The 14,441-nt window shown below is 45.9% G+C and overlaps 1 protein-coding gene across 1 annotated transcript in view; it reads left to right on the top strand.

Moving 5' to 3' along the window:
- Positions 1–271: 271 nt before the first annotated feature.
- The window catches only part of LOC123484135 (golgin subfamily A member 7B-like), a 30,727-nt gene continuing 16,557 nt past the window's right edge, over positions 272–14,441 (top strand). The window contains exon 1 of the mRNA XM_045214156.1: positions 272–371. Within this exon, the coding sequence (XP_045070091.1) occupies positions 363–371 (9 nt within the window). The 5' untranslated portion in view covers positions 272–362. The remainder of the gene's footprint in view (positions 372–14,441) is intronic.

Below are 14,441 nucleotides of genomic sequence, written 5' to 3'. Positions count from 1 at the left end.
TTGATATCTAAGAACGACTCTTTCTTCTCCATCGTTGGTATAATTATAAACTAGCCAGGTTTGTAATGACCTAGTACCTACCCCTCACCCCAGAGCATCTGCATCACTCTCTCTCTCTCTCTCTCTCTCTCTCTCTCTCTCTCTCTCTCTCTCTCTCTCTCTCTCTCTCTCTCACTCTCTCTCTATCTCTCTCACATACACACACACACACACACACACAGACACACACTCTCTCTCTCTCACTCTCGTCTCGCCAGTGTGTTCCCCGGTCTCCCGTGAAGCTCGAGCCGCGCAGTCCCAAGCGCAGACGATTTCAGCACATATTTCAGCACCGGATAGATCCTGCACCGCCTCATGGCAACATGACTGAGGTAAGAATTTCGGCTAATTTAACATCTTCTTCGTTCTTGTGTAGGATAACAATGAATGGAAATGTAAATATTTTTCTAATTGTGAGAGGAACGGAATGGGAGTTTGATTTTGCCTCATTTGGTTTGTCTGATAGCGATATGCAGGGCTGTTTGGATGAACAACGAAGTAGTCTACACCTGGTGTATTATATCATTCGGTGGCGGGAGGGCTGTTTTAACACGGCGGAAAACGGGGTTCAAGAGCAAGAAGGCAGCTGGCAGCAAACTGCATAATATTTTACCTATTGGCCAAATATAATGACAGTAGCTCTTTTTCTTTCACCAGTAGGCTACTGTATGTTCTGAATGTCACAGAAAGAGTGACTCTCAATTCCGTTATCCAAGACGCATATCAATGTATGAATCTTGATATAGGCTACATGTCTTGAATGTGTGTCTGTGTCCTTCCATGACTCCAACTTGGTTGGTCGGATGGGGGCACCCACCTAGAAGTGACTCCACTGTGTAATGATCAGCACCATGGACAGAGGCAGAGCTGTGTTTGTGTGTATGTGTGTGTGAGTGTGTGTGTGGTAACATTTCTCATTATATCACACATACTCTGGGAAATTCAATACATTGCTATGCAGAGCTGGCTGAATTCTAAAATAGATTCTGTGGATTGAAAATGGCATCGTTTCCAATTGTAGTGGTTAGACATTTTGCATTAACATTTTAGTCATTTAGCATACGCTCTTATCCAGAGCGACATACAGTAGTGAGTGCATACATTTTTATACTTTTTCGTAGACGAAGCATACTCACCTGAAGAGTAACCTGGCCTAAAACCGGAAGACTTGTGGTGCCTTGGCTTTTGCTCAGTGGGCGAACACAGTCTTGAAATGTGTAGATAATCTGTGTTCGACACCAGGTTGGTCTCACCAAGAACCTGAACAGGATTTCCACACTCATTTGTAAGTCATCTGGATTGTAGCTGCCTATATTCCCTAGCCTGGATGTGCTGTGATGCTGTGTCCTCTAACTAACCGCATCAATAGCTAACACACACACACATGCCCGTTCACAAACAAATTCCTCTAACTAACAGCATCAACTGTGTGTGTGTGCACGTGTGAGTGTGTGTGATGTGAGGCTGTGTGGCTGTGTTATTTATAGCCGGTTGTAATGCCACCAGGGATGTGCTCTGACTGACTGTCTGTAGTTGTGTCACTGTGTGATGGGGTGACTGTCCTGGTGTCTGAAGTCACTGTGTGATGGGGTGACTGTCCTGGTGTCTGATGTCACGGTGTGATGGGGTGACTGTCCTGGTGTCTGATGTCACTGTGTGATGGGATGACTGTCCTGGTGTCTGATGTCACAGTGTGATGGGGTGACTGTCCTGGTGTCTGATGTCACTGTGTGATGGGGTGACTGTCCTGGTGTCTGATGTCACGGTGTGATGGGGTGACTGTCCTGGTGTCTGATGTCACTGTGTGATGGGGTGACTGTCCTGGTGTCTGATGTCACTGTGTGATGGGATGACTGTCCTGGGTGTCTGATGTCACTGTGTGATGTGGTGACTGTCCTGGTGTCTGATCTCACAGTGTGATGGGGTGACTGTCATTGTTGTCTGATGTCACTGTGGGGCGGCAGGTAGCTTAGTGGGTAAGAGCGTTGTGCCAGTAACCGAAAGGTCGCTGGTTCTAATCCCCGAGCCGACTAGGTGAAAAATCTGTCGATGTGCCCTTAAGCAAGGCACTTAACCCTAATTGCTCCTGTAAGTCGCTCTGGATAAGAGCGTCTGCTAAATTACTAAAATGTAAATGTGTGATGGGGTGACTGTCATGGTTTCTGATGTCACAGTGTAATGGGGTGACTGTCCTGGTGTCTGATGTCACTGTGTGATGGGGTGGATGTCATGGGTTTCTGATGTCACTGTGTGATGGGGTGACTGTCCTGGTTTCTGATGTCACTGTGTGATGGGGAGACTGTCCTGGTGTCTGATGTCACAGTGTGATGGGGTGACTGTCATTGTTGTCTGATGTCACTGTGTGATGGGGTGACTGTCATGGTTTCTGATGTCACAGTGTAATGGGGTGACTGTCCTGGTTGGCTGATGTCACAGTGTGATGGGGTGACTGTCCTGGTGTCTGATGTCACTGTGTGATGGGGTAACTGTCCTGGTGTCTGATGTCACTGTGTGATGGGGTGACTGTCTTGGTGTTTGATGTCACTGTGTGATGACTGTCCTGGTGTCTGATGTCACTGTGTGATGGGGTGACTGTCCTGGTGTCTGATATCACTGTGTGATGACTGTCCTGGTGTCTGATGTCACTGTGTGATGACTGTCCTGGTGTCTGATGTCACTGTGTGATGGGGTGACTGTCCTGGTGTCTGATGTCACTGTGTGATGGGGTAACTGTCCTGGTTGTCTGATGTCACTGTGTGATGGGGTGACTGTCTTGGTGTTTGATGTCACTGTGTGATGACTGTCCTGGTGTCTGATGTCACAGTGTAATGGGGTGACTGTCCTGGTTGGCTGATGTCACAGTGTGATGGGGTGACTGTCCTGGTGTCTGATATCACTGTGTGATGACTGTCCTGGTGTCTGATGTCACTGTGTGATGGGGTGACTGTCCTGGTGTCTGATGTCACTGTGTGATGGGGTAACTGTCCTGTTTGTCTGATGTCACTGTGTGATGGGGTGACTGTCTTGGTGTTTGATGTCACTGTGTGATGACTGTCCTGGTGTCTGATGTCACAGTGTAATGGGGTGACTGTCCTGGTTGGCTGATGTCACAGTGTGATGGGGTGACTGTCCTGGTGTCTGATGTCACTGTGTGATGGGGTAACTGTCCTGGTTGTCTGATGTCACTGTGTGATGGGGTGACTGTCTTGGTGTTTGATGTCACTGTGTGATGACTGTCCTGGTGTCTGATGTCACTGTGTGATGGGGTGACTGTCCTGGTGTCTGATATCACTGTGTGATGACTGTCCTGGTGTCTGATGTCACTGTGTGATGGCATATTATATTATCATTTTAGCCACTAAGGTGATCAATTGTTTATTCAATAAAATAAAGTATTTACATGTCACTTAGTAGACACTCCTGTCCAAACATTATAGTGATTGCATGCGTTTTGTTGTGTCATCCTTGCAGGAATTGAACCAAAGAACCTTTGAGGTGCTACCGCCACGCTCTAACCAACTGCCGTTTTGACCAATGAAGGGCTTAGACTGTGACCCAAATGGCATCCTATTCCCTACTTAGTGCAATACTTTTGACCAGAGCCCTATGGCACTAAGGGATAGGGTGACATTTGGGACAAAGCCTTAGTGTCCTGGGGTGTTGTTCTGACTCCTCTACCCTCTACAGATGGGTGGAGGGCAGAGCTGCACCCTCTACAGATGGGTGGAGGGCAGAGCTGCACCCTCTACAGATGGGTGGAGGGCAGAGCTGCACCCCATCAAAGTTTGTTTTGTATTGGAAAGTTCTTAGTAGCTAGCTAACTTTTTATTTTGGATCCCGCAACACAGTTGGCATCAGTTACTTGGACTGCTAGTCTCTGTCCAGTGATCCTGCCGACCAAGGACGGGTCTGAGGAGCTATTTAACGTTGCAGCTAGCCTAGCTGCAAGCTAGCAACATATCAAGCTAGTGGGGTTTTCTTGAGGGCTTGAACGCAGCCCGCGACGCGGTTAGACATTGTGGCTGGGACCGCGGATTGTCCCGGGTTTGTGGCTGTCTAGATCCCTGCTGTTTGTTGTTTTCAATCTTCCCTGTGACCTGCCCTGTCTGGAACTGCGAGGAGTAACAGCGTAACCTATGTTGCTACCATGACAAAGACCAAAGCCGGCGGGAATACCGTTGTCGAGGACAGTGGTGTCTCTCTATCACACGTGAAGGATCTTTTAAATGAACAAAAAGAGTTCTACAAGCAGTTATTACAACAACAAGAAAATAGCTTCAGGTGCTTTTCCAAATACTGGTGGATTCAACGAATAAAAGAATGGACGACCTGACCAGAGAGGTTCAGGACCTGAAGAACAGTTTGCAGTTCTCCCAGGGTCAGCTCGATGAGTTGGAACAGGAGAACGGCAAGATGACAGCAATCTGTACAGTGGGGAAAAAAAGTATTTAGTCAGCCACCAATTGTGCAAGTTCTCCCACTTAAAAAGATGAGAGAGGCCTGTAATTTTCATCATAGGAACACGTCAACTATGACAGACAAAATGACCAAAAAAATCCAGAAAATCACATTGTAGGATTTTTAATGAATTTATTTGCAAATTATGGTGGAAAATAAGTATTTGGTCAATAACAAAAAGTTTCTCAATACTTTGTTATATACCCTTTGTTGGCAATGACACAGGTCAAACGTTTTCTGTAAGTCTTCACAAGGTTTTCACACACTGTTGCTGGTATTTTGGCCCATTCCTCCATGCAGATCTCCTCTAGAGCAGTGATGTTTTGGGGATGTCGCTGGGCAACACAGACTTTCAACTCCCTCCAAAGATTTTCTATGGGGTTGAGATCTGGAGACTGGCTAGGCCACTCCAGGACCTTGAAATGCTTCTTACGAAGCCACTCCTTCGTTGCCCGGGCGGTGTGTTTGGGATCATTGTCATGCTGAAAGACCCAGCCACGTTTCATCTTCAATGCCCTTGCTGATGGAAGGAGGTTTTCACTCAAAATCTCACGATACATGGCCCCATTCATTCTTTCCTTTACACGGATCAGTCGTTCTGGTCCCTTTGCAGAAAAACAGCCCCAAAGCATGATGTTTCCACCCCCCATGCTTCACAGTAGGTATGGTGTTCTTTGGATGCAACTCAGCATTCTTTGTCCTCCAAACACGACGAGTTGAGTTTTTACCAAAAAGTTCTATTTTGGTTTCATCTGACCATATGACATTCTCCCAATCCTCTTCTGGATCATCCAAATGCACTCTAGCAAACTTCAGACGGGCCTGGACATGTACTGGCTTAAGCAGGGGGACACGTCTGGCACTGCAGGATTTAAGTCCCTGGCGGCGTAGTGTGTTACTGATGGTAGGCTTTGTTACTTTGGTCCCAGCTCTCTGCAGGTCATTCACTAGGTCCCCCCGTGTGGTTCTGGGATTTTTGCTCACCGTGCTTGTGATCATTTTGACCCCACGGGGTGAGATCTTGCGTGGAGCCCCAGATCGAGGGAGATTATCAGTGGTCTTGTATGTCTTCCATTTCCTAATAATTGCTCCCACAGTTGATTTCTTCAAACCAAGCTGCTTACCTATTGCAGATTCAGTCTTCCCAGCCTGGTGCAGGTCTACAATTTTGTTTCTGGTGTCCTTTGACAGCTCTTTGGTCTTGGCCATAGTGGAGTTTGGAGTGTGACTGTTGTGAGGTTGTGGACAGGTGTCTTTTATACTGATAACAAGTTCAAACAGGTGCCATTAATACAGGTAACGAGAGGAGGACAGAGGAGCCTCTTAAAGAAGAAGTTACAGGTCTGTGAGAGCCAGAAATCTTGCTTGTTTGTAGGTGACCAAATACTTATTTTCCACCATAATTTGCAAATAAATTAAAAGTCCTACAATGTGATTTTCTGGAATTTTTTTCCTCAATTTGTCTGTCATAGTTGACGTGTACCTATGATGAAAATTACAGGCCTCTCTCATCTTTTTAAGTGGGAGAACTTGCACAATTGGTGGCTGACTAAATACTTTTTTTCCCCACTGTATGTCATTGAGAGAGGACATCAGTTCTGTGTGTGAATCCATGATAACAATGACGGATAAATCAGACTATCTCGACGGACAATCAAGGCGGAACAACGTGGTTGTGGACGGAATTGCAGAATCTCCACATGAGACCTGGACAGTGTCTGAGGACAAAGTGAGAGAGATTATCTCTGAGAAATTGAAGATGGACCATAGGAAGATTAAGGTGGAGCGCGCCCACAGGACTGGAAAACCCACCACCGGCCTAGGTGACAGGCACAGGCCGATAGTGGTCAAGTTCCTGAGGTTCAAGGACAAGGTAGCTGTTCTGGCAAGAGCAAAGAACTTGAGAGGAACGTATATCTTCCTCAACAACGATGACTTATCACAGCCATGAAAGCTGTCAGAGCGTGTGGGGACATTGCTTACATCCGCTATGACAGGCTCATTGTCCCCCCTCACTCCCAGAAGGATGAGAGAGCTTCAACCCCGCAGCACACACACACACCAATTGATTAATGGACTGCTGAATATATTTTTTTTTCTCTTGCTTTGTTAGCTCTTTTCAGTATTATGTCTATCTTTGATAAGCTACCCAGGAAAGGGCTGAAAATAGCCCATATTAATATATGTAGCCTTAGAAATAAGGTTAATGAAATCAATAACTTGCTAACATCAGATACCATTCATATATTATTTCTGAGACTCACTTATATAATTAATTTGATGAAACAGCAGGAGCAATACAAGAATATAACATCTATAGAAGATATATTCAGAGCCATATCCCAGTAATTCTTAGAGAAGATCTTATGTAAAGTGTTATTGAAGTGTTGTGGTTGCAGGTTCACTTGCCACATCTAAAGCCTTTTCTTTTGGGGTGTTGCTATAGGCCACCAATGATGTAAAAAATATTTGTTGGTCTGATGTGATTAATAAGGAGCATCCAGACGCTGCACTTGATGAATTTATGAAATTGCTTCTGCCAATTATTGATAAACATGCACCTGTTAGGAAACTGACTGGTAGAACTGTTAAGGCTCTATTGAATGATGAGGAATTTAAAAACTGTATGGTTGAAAGAGATGGGGCAAAATTAGTGGCTAATAAGTCTGGCTGCACATCTGACTGGCTGACTTACTGCAAATTGAAAAATTATGTGACTAAACTCAACAAAAAAGAAGAATAAACTGTATTATGAAGCCAAGATAAATTATATAAAGAACAAATTCAACTCCATCTTTCATCGAATCAGATGGCTTATTCATCACAAAACCATTTGATTTTGCCAATTATTTTAATGATTACCTCATTGGCAAAGTGGGCAAACTTAGGAAGGAAATGCCAACAATGAACAGTGAGCCATCGTATTCATGCATAAAATTACTAATAATGAAACAAAAGCATTGCAAGTTTGAATTTTGGAAAAATTATTGTTATCGATCAATAATGACAAACCTCCTGGCATTGACAACTTAGATGGAAAGCTACTGAGGATGGTAGCTGACTCTATAGCCACTCCTATCTGTCATATCTTTAATCTGAGCCTAGAGGAAAGTCTTTGTCCTCAGGCCCGGAGGGAAGTCAAAGTAATAAATAGGCCTTTACTGGTTCTAACAGCAGACCTATAAGCCTGCTGCCAGCTCTTAGCAAACTGTTGGAAAAAATGGTGTTTGACCAAATACAATGCTATTTCTCTGTAAACAAATTAACAACAGACTTTCAGCATGCTTATAGGAAATGGAATGGAGTTCCATGCAATAATGGCTCTATATAATACTGTACGCTTTCTTGAATTTGCTCTGGATTTGGGGACAGCTCTGACACACACACTTACCCCACCAGACATGCCACCAGGGGTCTTTTCACTGTCCCCAAATCCAGAACTAATTGAAGAAAGCGTACAGTATTATATAGAGCCATTATTGCATGGAACTCCATTCCATTTCTTATTGCTCAAATAAACAGCAAACCTGGTTTCAAAAAACAGATAAAGCAACACCTCACAGCACAAAGCCTCTCCCCTATTTGACCTAGATAGTTCTGTCCTTGAGCTGTTCTTGTCTGTTAATGTTCTGTATTATTTCATGCTTTGTGTGGACCCCAGGAAGAGTAGCTGCTGCTTTTGCAACAGCTAATGGGGATCCTACTAAAATACAACAACAAAAAACCTACAGGTGGAGGGCAGAACTGCACCCTCTACAGATGGGTGGAGGGCAGAGCTGCACCCTCTACAAATATGTGGAGGGTAGAGCTGCACCCTCTACAGATGGGTGGAGGGCAGAGCTGTACCCTCTACAGATGGGTGGAAGGCAGAGCTGCACCCTCTACAGATGGGTGGTGGGCAGATCTGCACCCTCTACAGATGGGTGGTGGGCAGAGCTGTACCCTCTACAGATGGGTGGTGGGCAGATCTGCACCCTCTACAGATGGGTGGTGGGCAGATCTGCACCCTCTACAGATGGGTGGTGGGCAGATCTGCACCCTCTACAGATGGGTGGAGGGCAGAGCTGTACCCTCTACAGAGCTGTACCCGCTCAGCCCAGTGACTCAGTGTTTCATCTCAGGCAGTCTCACTCTGACCTGGCCAGCTGGTTGGCGCTCTTGTGTATGCGTATGTGGGGGACAGGGGTGTCAAGGTCTTTGCTGTCCACTGTAATAAGCACAGTTGTTGCTCAGAGATTCCTAGCCCTTGTGTGTTCCATCAGACCCACTGGTTAGTGGAGCCCAGATTGAGAGAGGGTTTCTGACCATGTGTAGCTGTAGGTTAGGCAGTGGAGCCGAGCGCTGAGCTGTCAGATAGATCTGTTGTGTTTCCAGGCCTTCGAGTCGATGGCAGAGCCATGCTGAATTACTCTGGTGGTCCATCAATCACACGCGCACACAAACACACACACACACACACACACACACAGGCGACACATCTCATGTCCAAGACCCATCAATTATCCATGACATATTTAATGTGAACAGGCTGCTGCAGTTTGCAACCATCAGCCACTGGAGTCTCAAATGCAGCTCATATAGCAGCCAGGTCTCCCATGATACAAATCAGTAATCGAAGTCCATCCATGTTTTAGGGCGTAGGTTTCGGTTTAGCAAGGGTATTGTGGACGGGCATGGTGGATAAGTTTAAGCATCTGTCTCTGATTCCAAAGGTTGCAAGTTCAAACTCAGCAATGGAAAGTTATTTTTGTTTTAAGCCTATCCCAAACCTTAACCCTTACTTTAACCATTCGGAGTTGAGGCCTAACATCCAGAGGAAAGCAGCCAGACCAAGCTGGTTGTTGAAAAGGAGAGAGGCTGCCCTCTGCACAAGAACCAAAAGGATGCTTCTATGGGGACAGCCGAATAACCCTTTTGGAATCCTTTTCTCTAAGAGTGTGTGTTTGTGTGTGTGTGTGTGTGTGGGGGAGTGTGTCTGTATCATGTATGGAGAGAGAGAGGCAGAGAGAGAGCGAGAGAGAGAGAGAGGAGAGAGTGAGAGAGAAAGAGAGAAAGAGAAAGACAGAAAGAGAGAGAGAGAGAGAGAGAGAGAGAGAGAGCGAGAGAGCGAGAGACAGGCAGACAGTCAGGCAGACAGTCAGGCAGGCAGGAAGGCAGACAGGCAGACAGGCAGACAGGCAGACAGGCAGACAGGCAGACAGTCAGGCAGACATACAGGCAGACATACAGGCAGACAGGCAGACAGACAAACAGGCAGACATACAGTCAGGCAGACAGACAGGCAGACAGTGAGGCAGACAGATAGACAGACAGACAGACCGTCAGGCAGACAGACAGACAGTCAGACAGACAGACAGACAGACAGACAGACAGACAGACAGACAGACAGACAGACAGACAGACAGACAGACAGGCAGGCAGGCAGACAGACATGCAGACAGTCAGGCAGACATACAGGCAGACAGACAGGCAGATAGGCAGACAGGCAGACAGGCAGGCAGACAAACAGGCAGACAGTGAGGCAGACAGACAGTCAGGCAGACATACAGTCAGGCAGACATACAGTCAGGCAGACATACAGTCAGGCAGACAGACAGGCAGACAGTGAGGCAGACAGACAGTCAGGCAGACAGACAGACAGTCAGTCAGATAGTCAAACAGACAGTCAGGCAGACAGACATACAGACAGTCAGGCAGAGAGGCAGACAGGCAGGCAGACAGACATGCAGACAGTCAGGCAGACATACATGCAGGCAGACAGTCAGGCAGACAGTCAGGCAGACAGACAGAGGTAGAGAAAATGTATATTTAAGAGAGACAAAACAGGGGGGAAGAAAGGGAGGAAATGGAGTTGAGGCCAATGAAAGGGAATAGGGATGGAGGGAGAGAAGGATGGAGGGAGAGAAGGATGGAGGGAGAGTGCGAGCCAGACAGTGAGACAGAAAACAGAAGCCCTGTGTAATGATTTAATTGTCTAATTGTTCTCTCCAATCAGTCCTCTCTAAGGAATAATGGAATTAGTGTGTGTGTGTGAGTGTGTGAGTGTGTGTGTGTATGTGTGTGTGAGTGTGTGTGTCAGAGTTAGTTTGTGTGTGTGGGAGTTTTTGTTTTGTAACTAGTCTGTATTTTGATTGTTTCCGTGTAGCCTGTTTTAAAAAGACAAGCGTTGTGCATATGTGATGTAACTTCTATTAGACATGTGTGACTTTAGCTACTGATTGGCTAAGGAAAAATCTAAGCCAATGAGATCTTCAGAACCTTATTCTGTATTCAGGATGAATTAATGCCTTCATACATTATAAACGTGGAATGAGGGAGAACTTGGTTTGTTGTTTTGGAAAGTTTTGAAAGTCTCTGAAAAAGTATTCTATAAAAAAAAGTTTGGTTACTAGCTAGCTACCTTTTGAGTTTGACATCCGTTTCTGGGACTGTTGCTATCTGTCCTGGGATCCTGCCGACCAATGGTCTGATGAGCTGCTAGGCGTAGCAGCTAGCCTAACTGCCAATGTTAGCTGTCTATCAAGCTAGCATGGTTTTCTTGAGGGCTTGAACGCAGCCCGTGACGCGGTTAGCCCTTGTGGCTGGGACCGAGGATTGTCCCGAGCTTGTGACTGTCTAGCTCTAACAAGATGGCAACCAGATGGTAACCAGATGGCAACCACATGGCACAGGTGTATATCCAGAACAAGTTCAAGAAAGCGTACAGTGTTATTGTTACGAACCCCGTGGCTTTAAACGTCTAGGGTGGATGGAGAAGAGACCCGTAACATAATTCATACAAATTAGAATGATGACATGGAACAGCGAGAACAAAAACTACACGACAACCATAAACTACCGTCAAACATAAAAGGTTTATTTTTAAACACACGGTAAAGGTTTGGGAAAAAGGGCTGAGCAGGACCCAAGAAATGAAACAATAGTGTAAAACACCCCTAAACTGATCTTGCCTGCCTCAAGAACCGCTAAACTACTGCTAATCATACAAAAGTACAGGGGGTGGTCCGCTCAGGTCTAACTAGTGTTTTTAGACAGATTTCTTCCTACGGGTAATGTACGCCCAAGGGCAACTTGCTTAAATTCCCCTTTTCCCAGAAACACACAAAGTTACCAAACAGAGTAACCAGCAAATGAGTGAGTACACAAAAACACAGGACACCACAGTATCCATACTCACATACGAAAAGAAGTCTAACAAAGTTACCAAACAGAGTAACCAGCAACTTAGTGAGTAAACAAAACACAGGACACCACAGTATCCATACTCACATACGGAAATAGTCTCTCACAACAAACACAACTGACCGGCTTTTAAACAATGGGATGTGTGATTTGAAAAACCAGAAACAGGTGGTGCAATGCAGAGGAATGTTCACTGATTGGTCCACCTTAGCAATCAGCAGACACCTCAACGACCACCAATCAGGAACATACAGGACACCTGTGATTAGGGCAGAAGGAGAGGAAAACACAAAAAGACACAGGATACCTGTATCCGTAACACTCCCACCCTTAAAAGAGCAAACCACAATGGTTTGCGACACACGTACCATCACAACACCCAAAATTCAAAAATCATCCTGCCGGGATAACAAAAAAAACCTAGATCATTAAACACGAGACAAAGCATCTGCCAACACATTATCCAACCCCTTTTTGTGGCGGATCTCCAAATTATAATTTTGCACTACAAGTGCCCAACGCATAAGGCGTTGGTTCTGGTTGTACATCCGGTGGAGAAAAACTAAGGGGTTATGGTCAGTATACACTATCACTGGTAATGCACTGGAACCAACATAAACTTCTAAGTACTGCAGAGCTAACAACAAAGCTAGAGCTTCTTGTTCAATGGTGGAATAGTTTGTCTGACATTTGTTAAATTTCCGTGAAAAATAACAGACAGGATGGTCCACTCCACTCTGGTCCTGCTGCAGTAGAACAGCACCAGCACCTCTGGCACTTGCATCTACCTCCAGTTTAAACGGTCGTTCAAAATCTGGCGCAGCAAGAACAGGAGTACTACATAAGAGTGCTTTAGCAGTGTTGAAAGCAGTACGACAATCTTCAGACCATACAAAACACAGGACACCATAGTATCCATACTCACATACGGAAATAGTCTCTCACAACAAACACAACTGACCGGCTTTTAAACAATGGGATGTGTGATTTGAAAAACCAGAAACAGGTGGTGCAATGCAGAGGAATGTTCACTGATTGGTCCACCTTAGCAATCAGCAGACACCTCAACGACCACCAATCAGGAACATACAGGACACCTGTGATTAGGGCAGAAGGAGAGGAAAACACAAAAAGACACAGGATACCTGTATCCGTAACAGTTATATAGAGCCATTATTCCATGGGACTCCCTTCCATCTCATATTGCTCAAATGAACAGCTCTGACACACACACTTACTCCACCAGACATGCCACCAGGGGTCTTTTCACAGTCCCCAAATCCAGAATAAATTCAAGAAAGCGTACAGTATTGTATGGAGCCATTATTGCATGGAACTCCGTTCCATCTCATATTGCGCAAATTCAAAAAACAAAATAAAGCAACATCTCACGGCACAACCCCTCTCACCTATTTGACCTGGATATTTTGTGTGTATGTACAGTATTGATATGTAGGCTATGGGTGCCGTTTTTAAATGTATGCAGTTCTGTCCTTGTGCTGATCTTGTCGATTAATGTTCTGTTTGTGTCATGTTTCATGTTTTGTGTGGACCCCAGGAAGAGTAGATGCTGCTTTCACAACAGCTAATGGGGATCCTAATAAAATACCAAATAAATCAATTAGAATGGTACGCAGATTCCTATCATCAAGTATGTGAATACCCTGAACTACAACTATATTATGCAGCTTGACAATACCATTTACAGTTTTCAAATTCAAGCTTCATAAGATCTTTTGTATTTCATGCAATTCAAATTCCTGTTTCTACCTCTTCACTCACAGTGGAAAGAAGAATGCTTGTTGTGGTAAACACGAAACAGAAGGATGGAGAAGAAAAAAAAGATGGAAGGAATAAAGGACTGAGGGCTGTCTGAGCCTGCCTCTCTTCTTCTCTCTCCTCCTCTCATCCCCCTCTTCTCTCTTTCCCTCTTGCATTATATGAGTAGAAATAATGCAGAGATGATACATGAGTAGTGGCCTTGGAGGATTCTACTGTGTGTGTGTTCATGAGTAGCGGCCTGCTTAGAGTTGCACAAATGCAGCTTTGAGAGGGACGAAGGGAGAGGCGATGTTAGTCAAAATGATATTTAGAGCCACTGAGGGAGAGAGGGATGGTAGAGAGATGGAGGGAGAGTGGGACGGAGGGAGAGATGGAGGGAGAGAGGGACAGATGGAGAGATGGAGGGAGAGTGGGACGGAGGGAGAGATGGAGGGAGGGATGGAGGGAGAGAGGGACGGATGGAGAGATGGAGGGAGAGTGGGACGGAGGGAGAGATGGATGGAGGGAGAGTGGGACGGAGGGAGAGATGGAGGGAGAGAGGGACGGAGGGAGAGAGGGATGGAGGGAGAGAAGGACGGCAGAGAGATGGAGGGAGAGAAGGACGGCAGAGAGATGGAGGGAGAGAGGAATGGAGGGAGAGAGGGATGCATGGAGAGATGGAGGGAGAGAAGGACGCCAGAGAAATGGAGGGAGAGAAGGACGGCAGAGAGATGGAGGGAGAGAGCGACGGATGGAGAGATGGAGGGAGAGAGGGATGTAGGGAGAGAGGGACGGATGGAGAGATGGAGGGTGAGTGGGACGGAGGGAGAGAGGGACGGATGGAGAGATGGAGGGAGAGAAGGACAGCAGAGAGATGGAGGGAGAGAGGGACGGAGGGACGGAGGGAGAGAGGGATTGGAGGCATGGAGAGGCGATTGCAGCCATTGATAGAGACGGAGTGATCCAAGATATTATGGGGACTGTACTGCATTGTGTCTGGA

Source organism: Coregonus clupeaformis, unplaced genomic scaffold (assembly GCF_020615455.1).
Source record: "Coregonus clupeaformis isolate EN_2021a unplaced genomic scaffold, ASM2061545v1 scaf0203, whole genome shotgun sequence".
In the NCBI taxonomy this organism is placed as follows: Eukaryota; Metazoa; Chordata; class Actinopteri; order Salmoniformes; family Salmonidae; genus Coregonus; species Coregonus clupeaformis.
The sequence above is the reverse complement of the archived record's forward strand: the minus strand, read 5'-3'. Positions and strand labels throughout refer to the sequence as shown.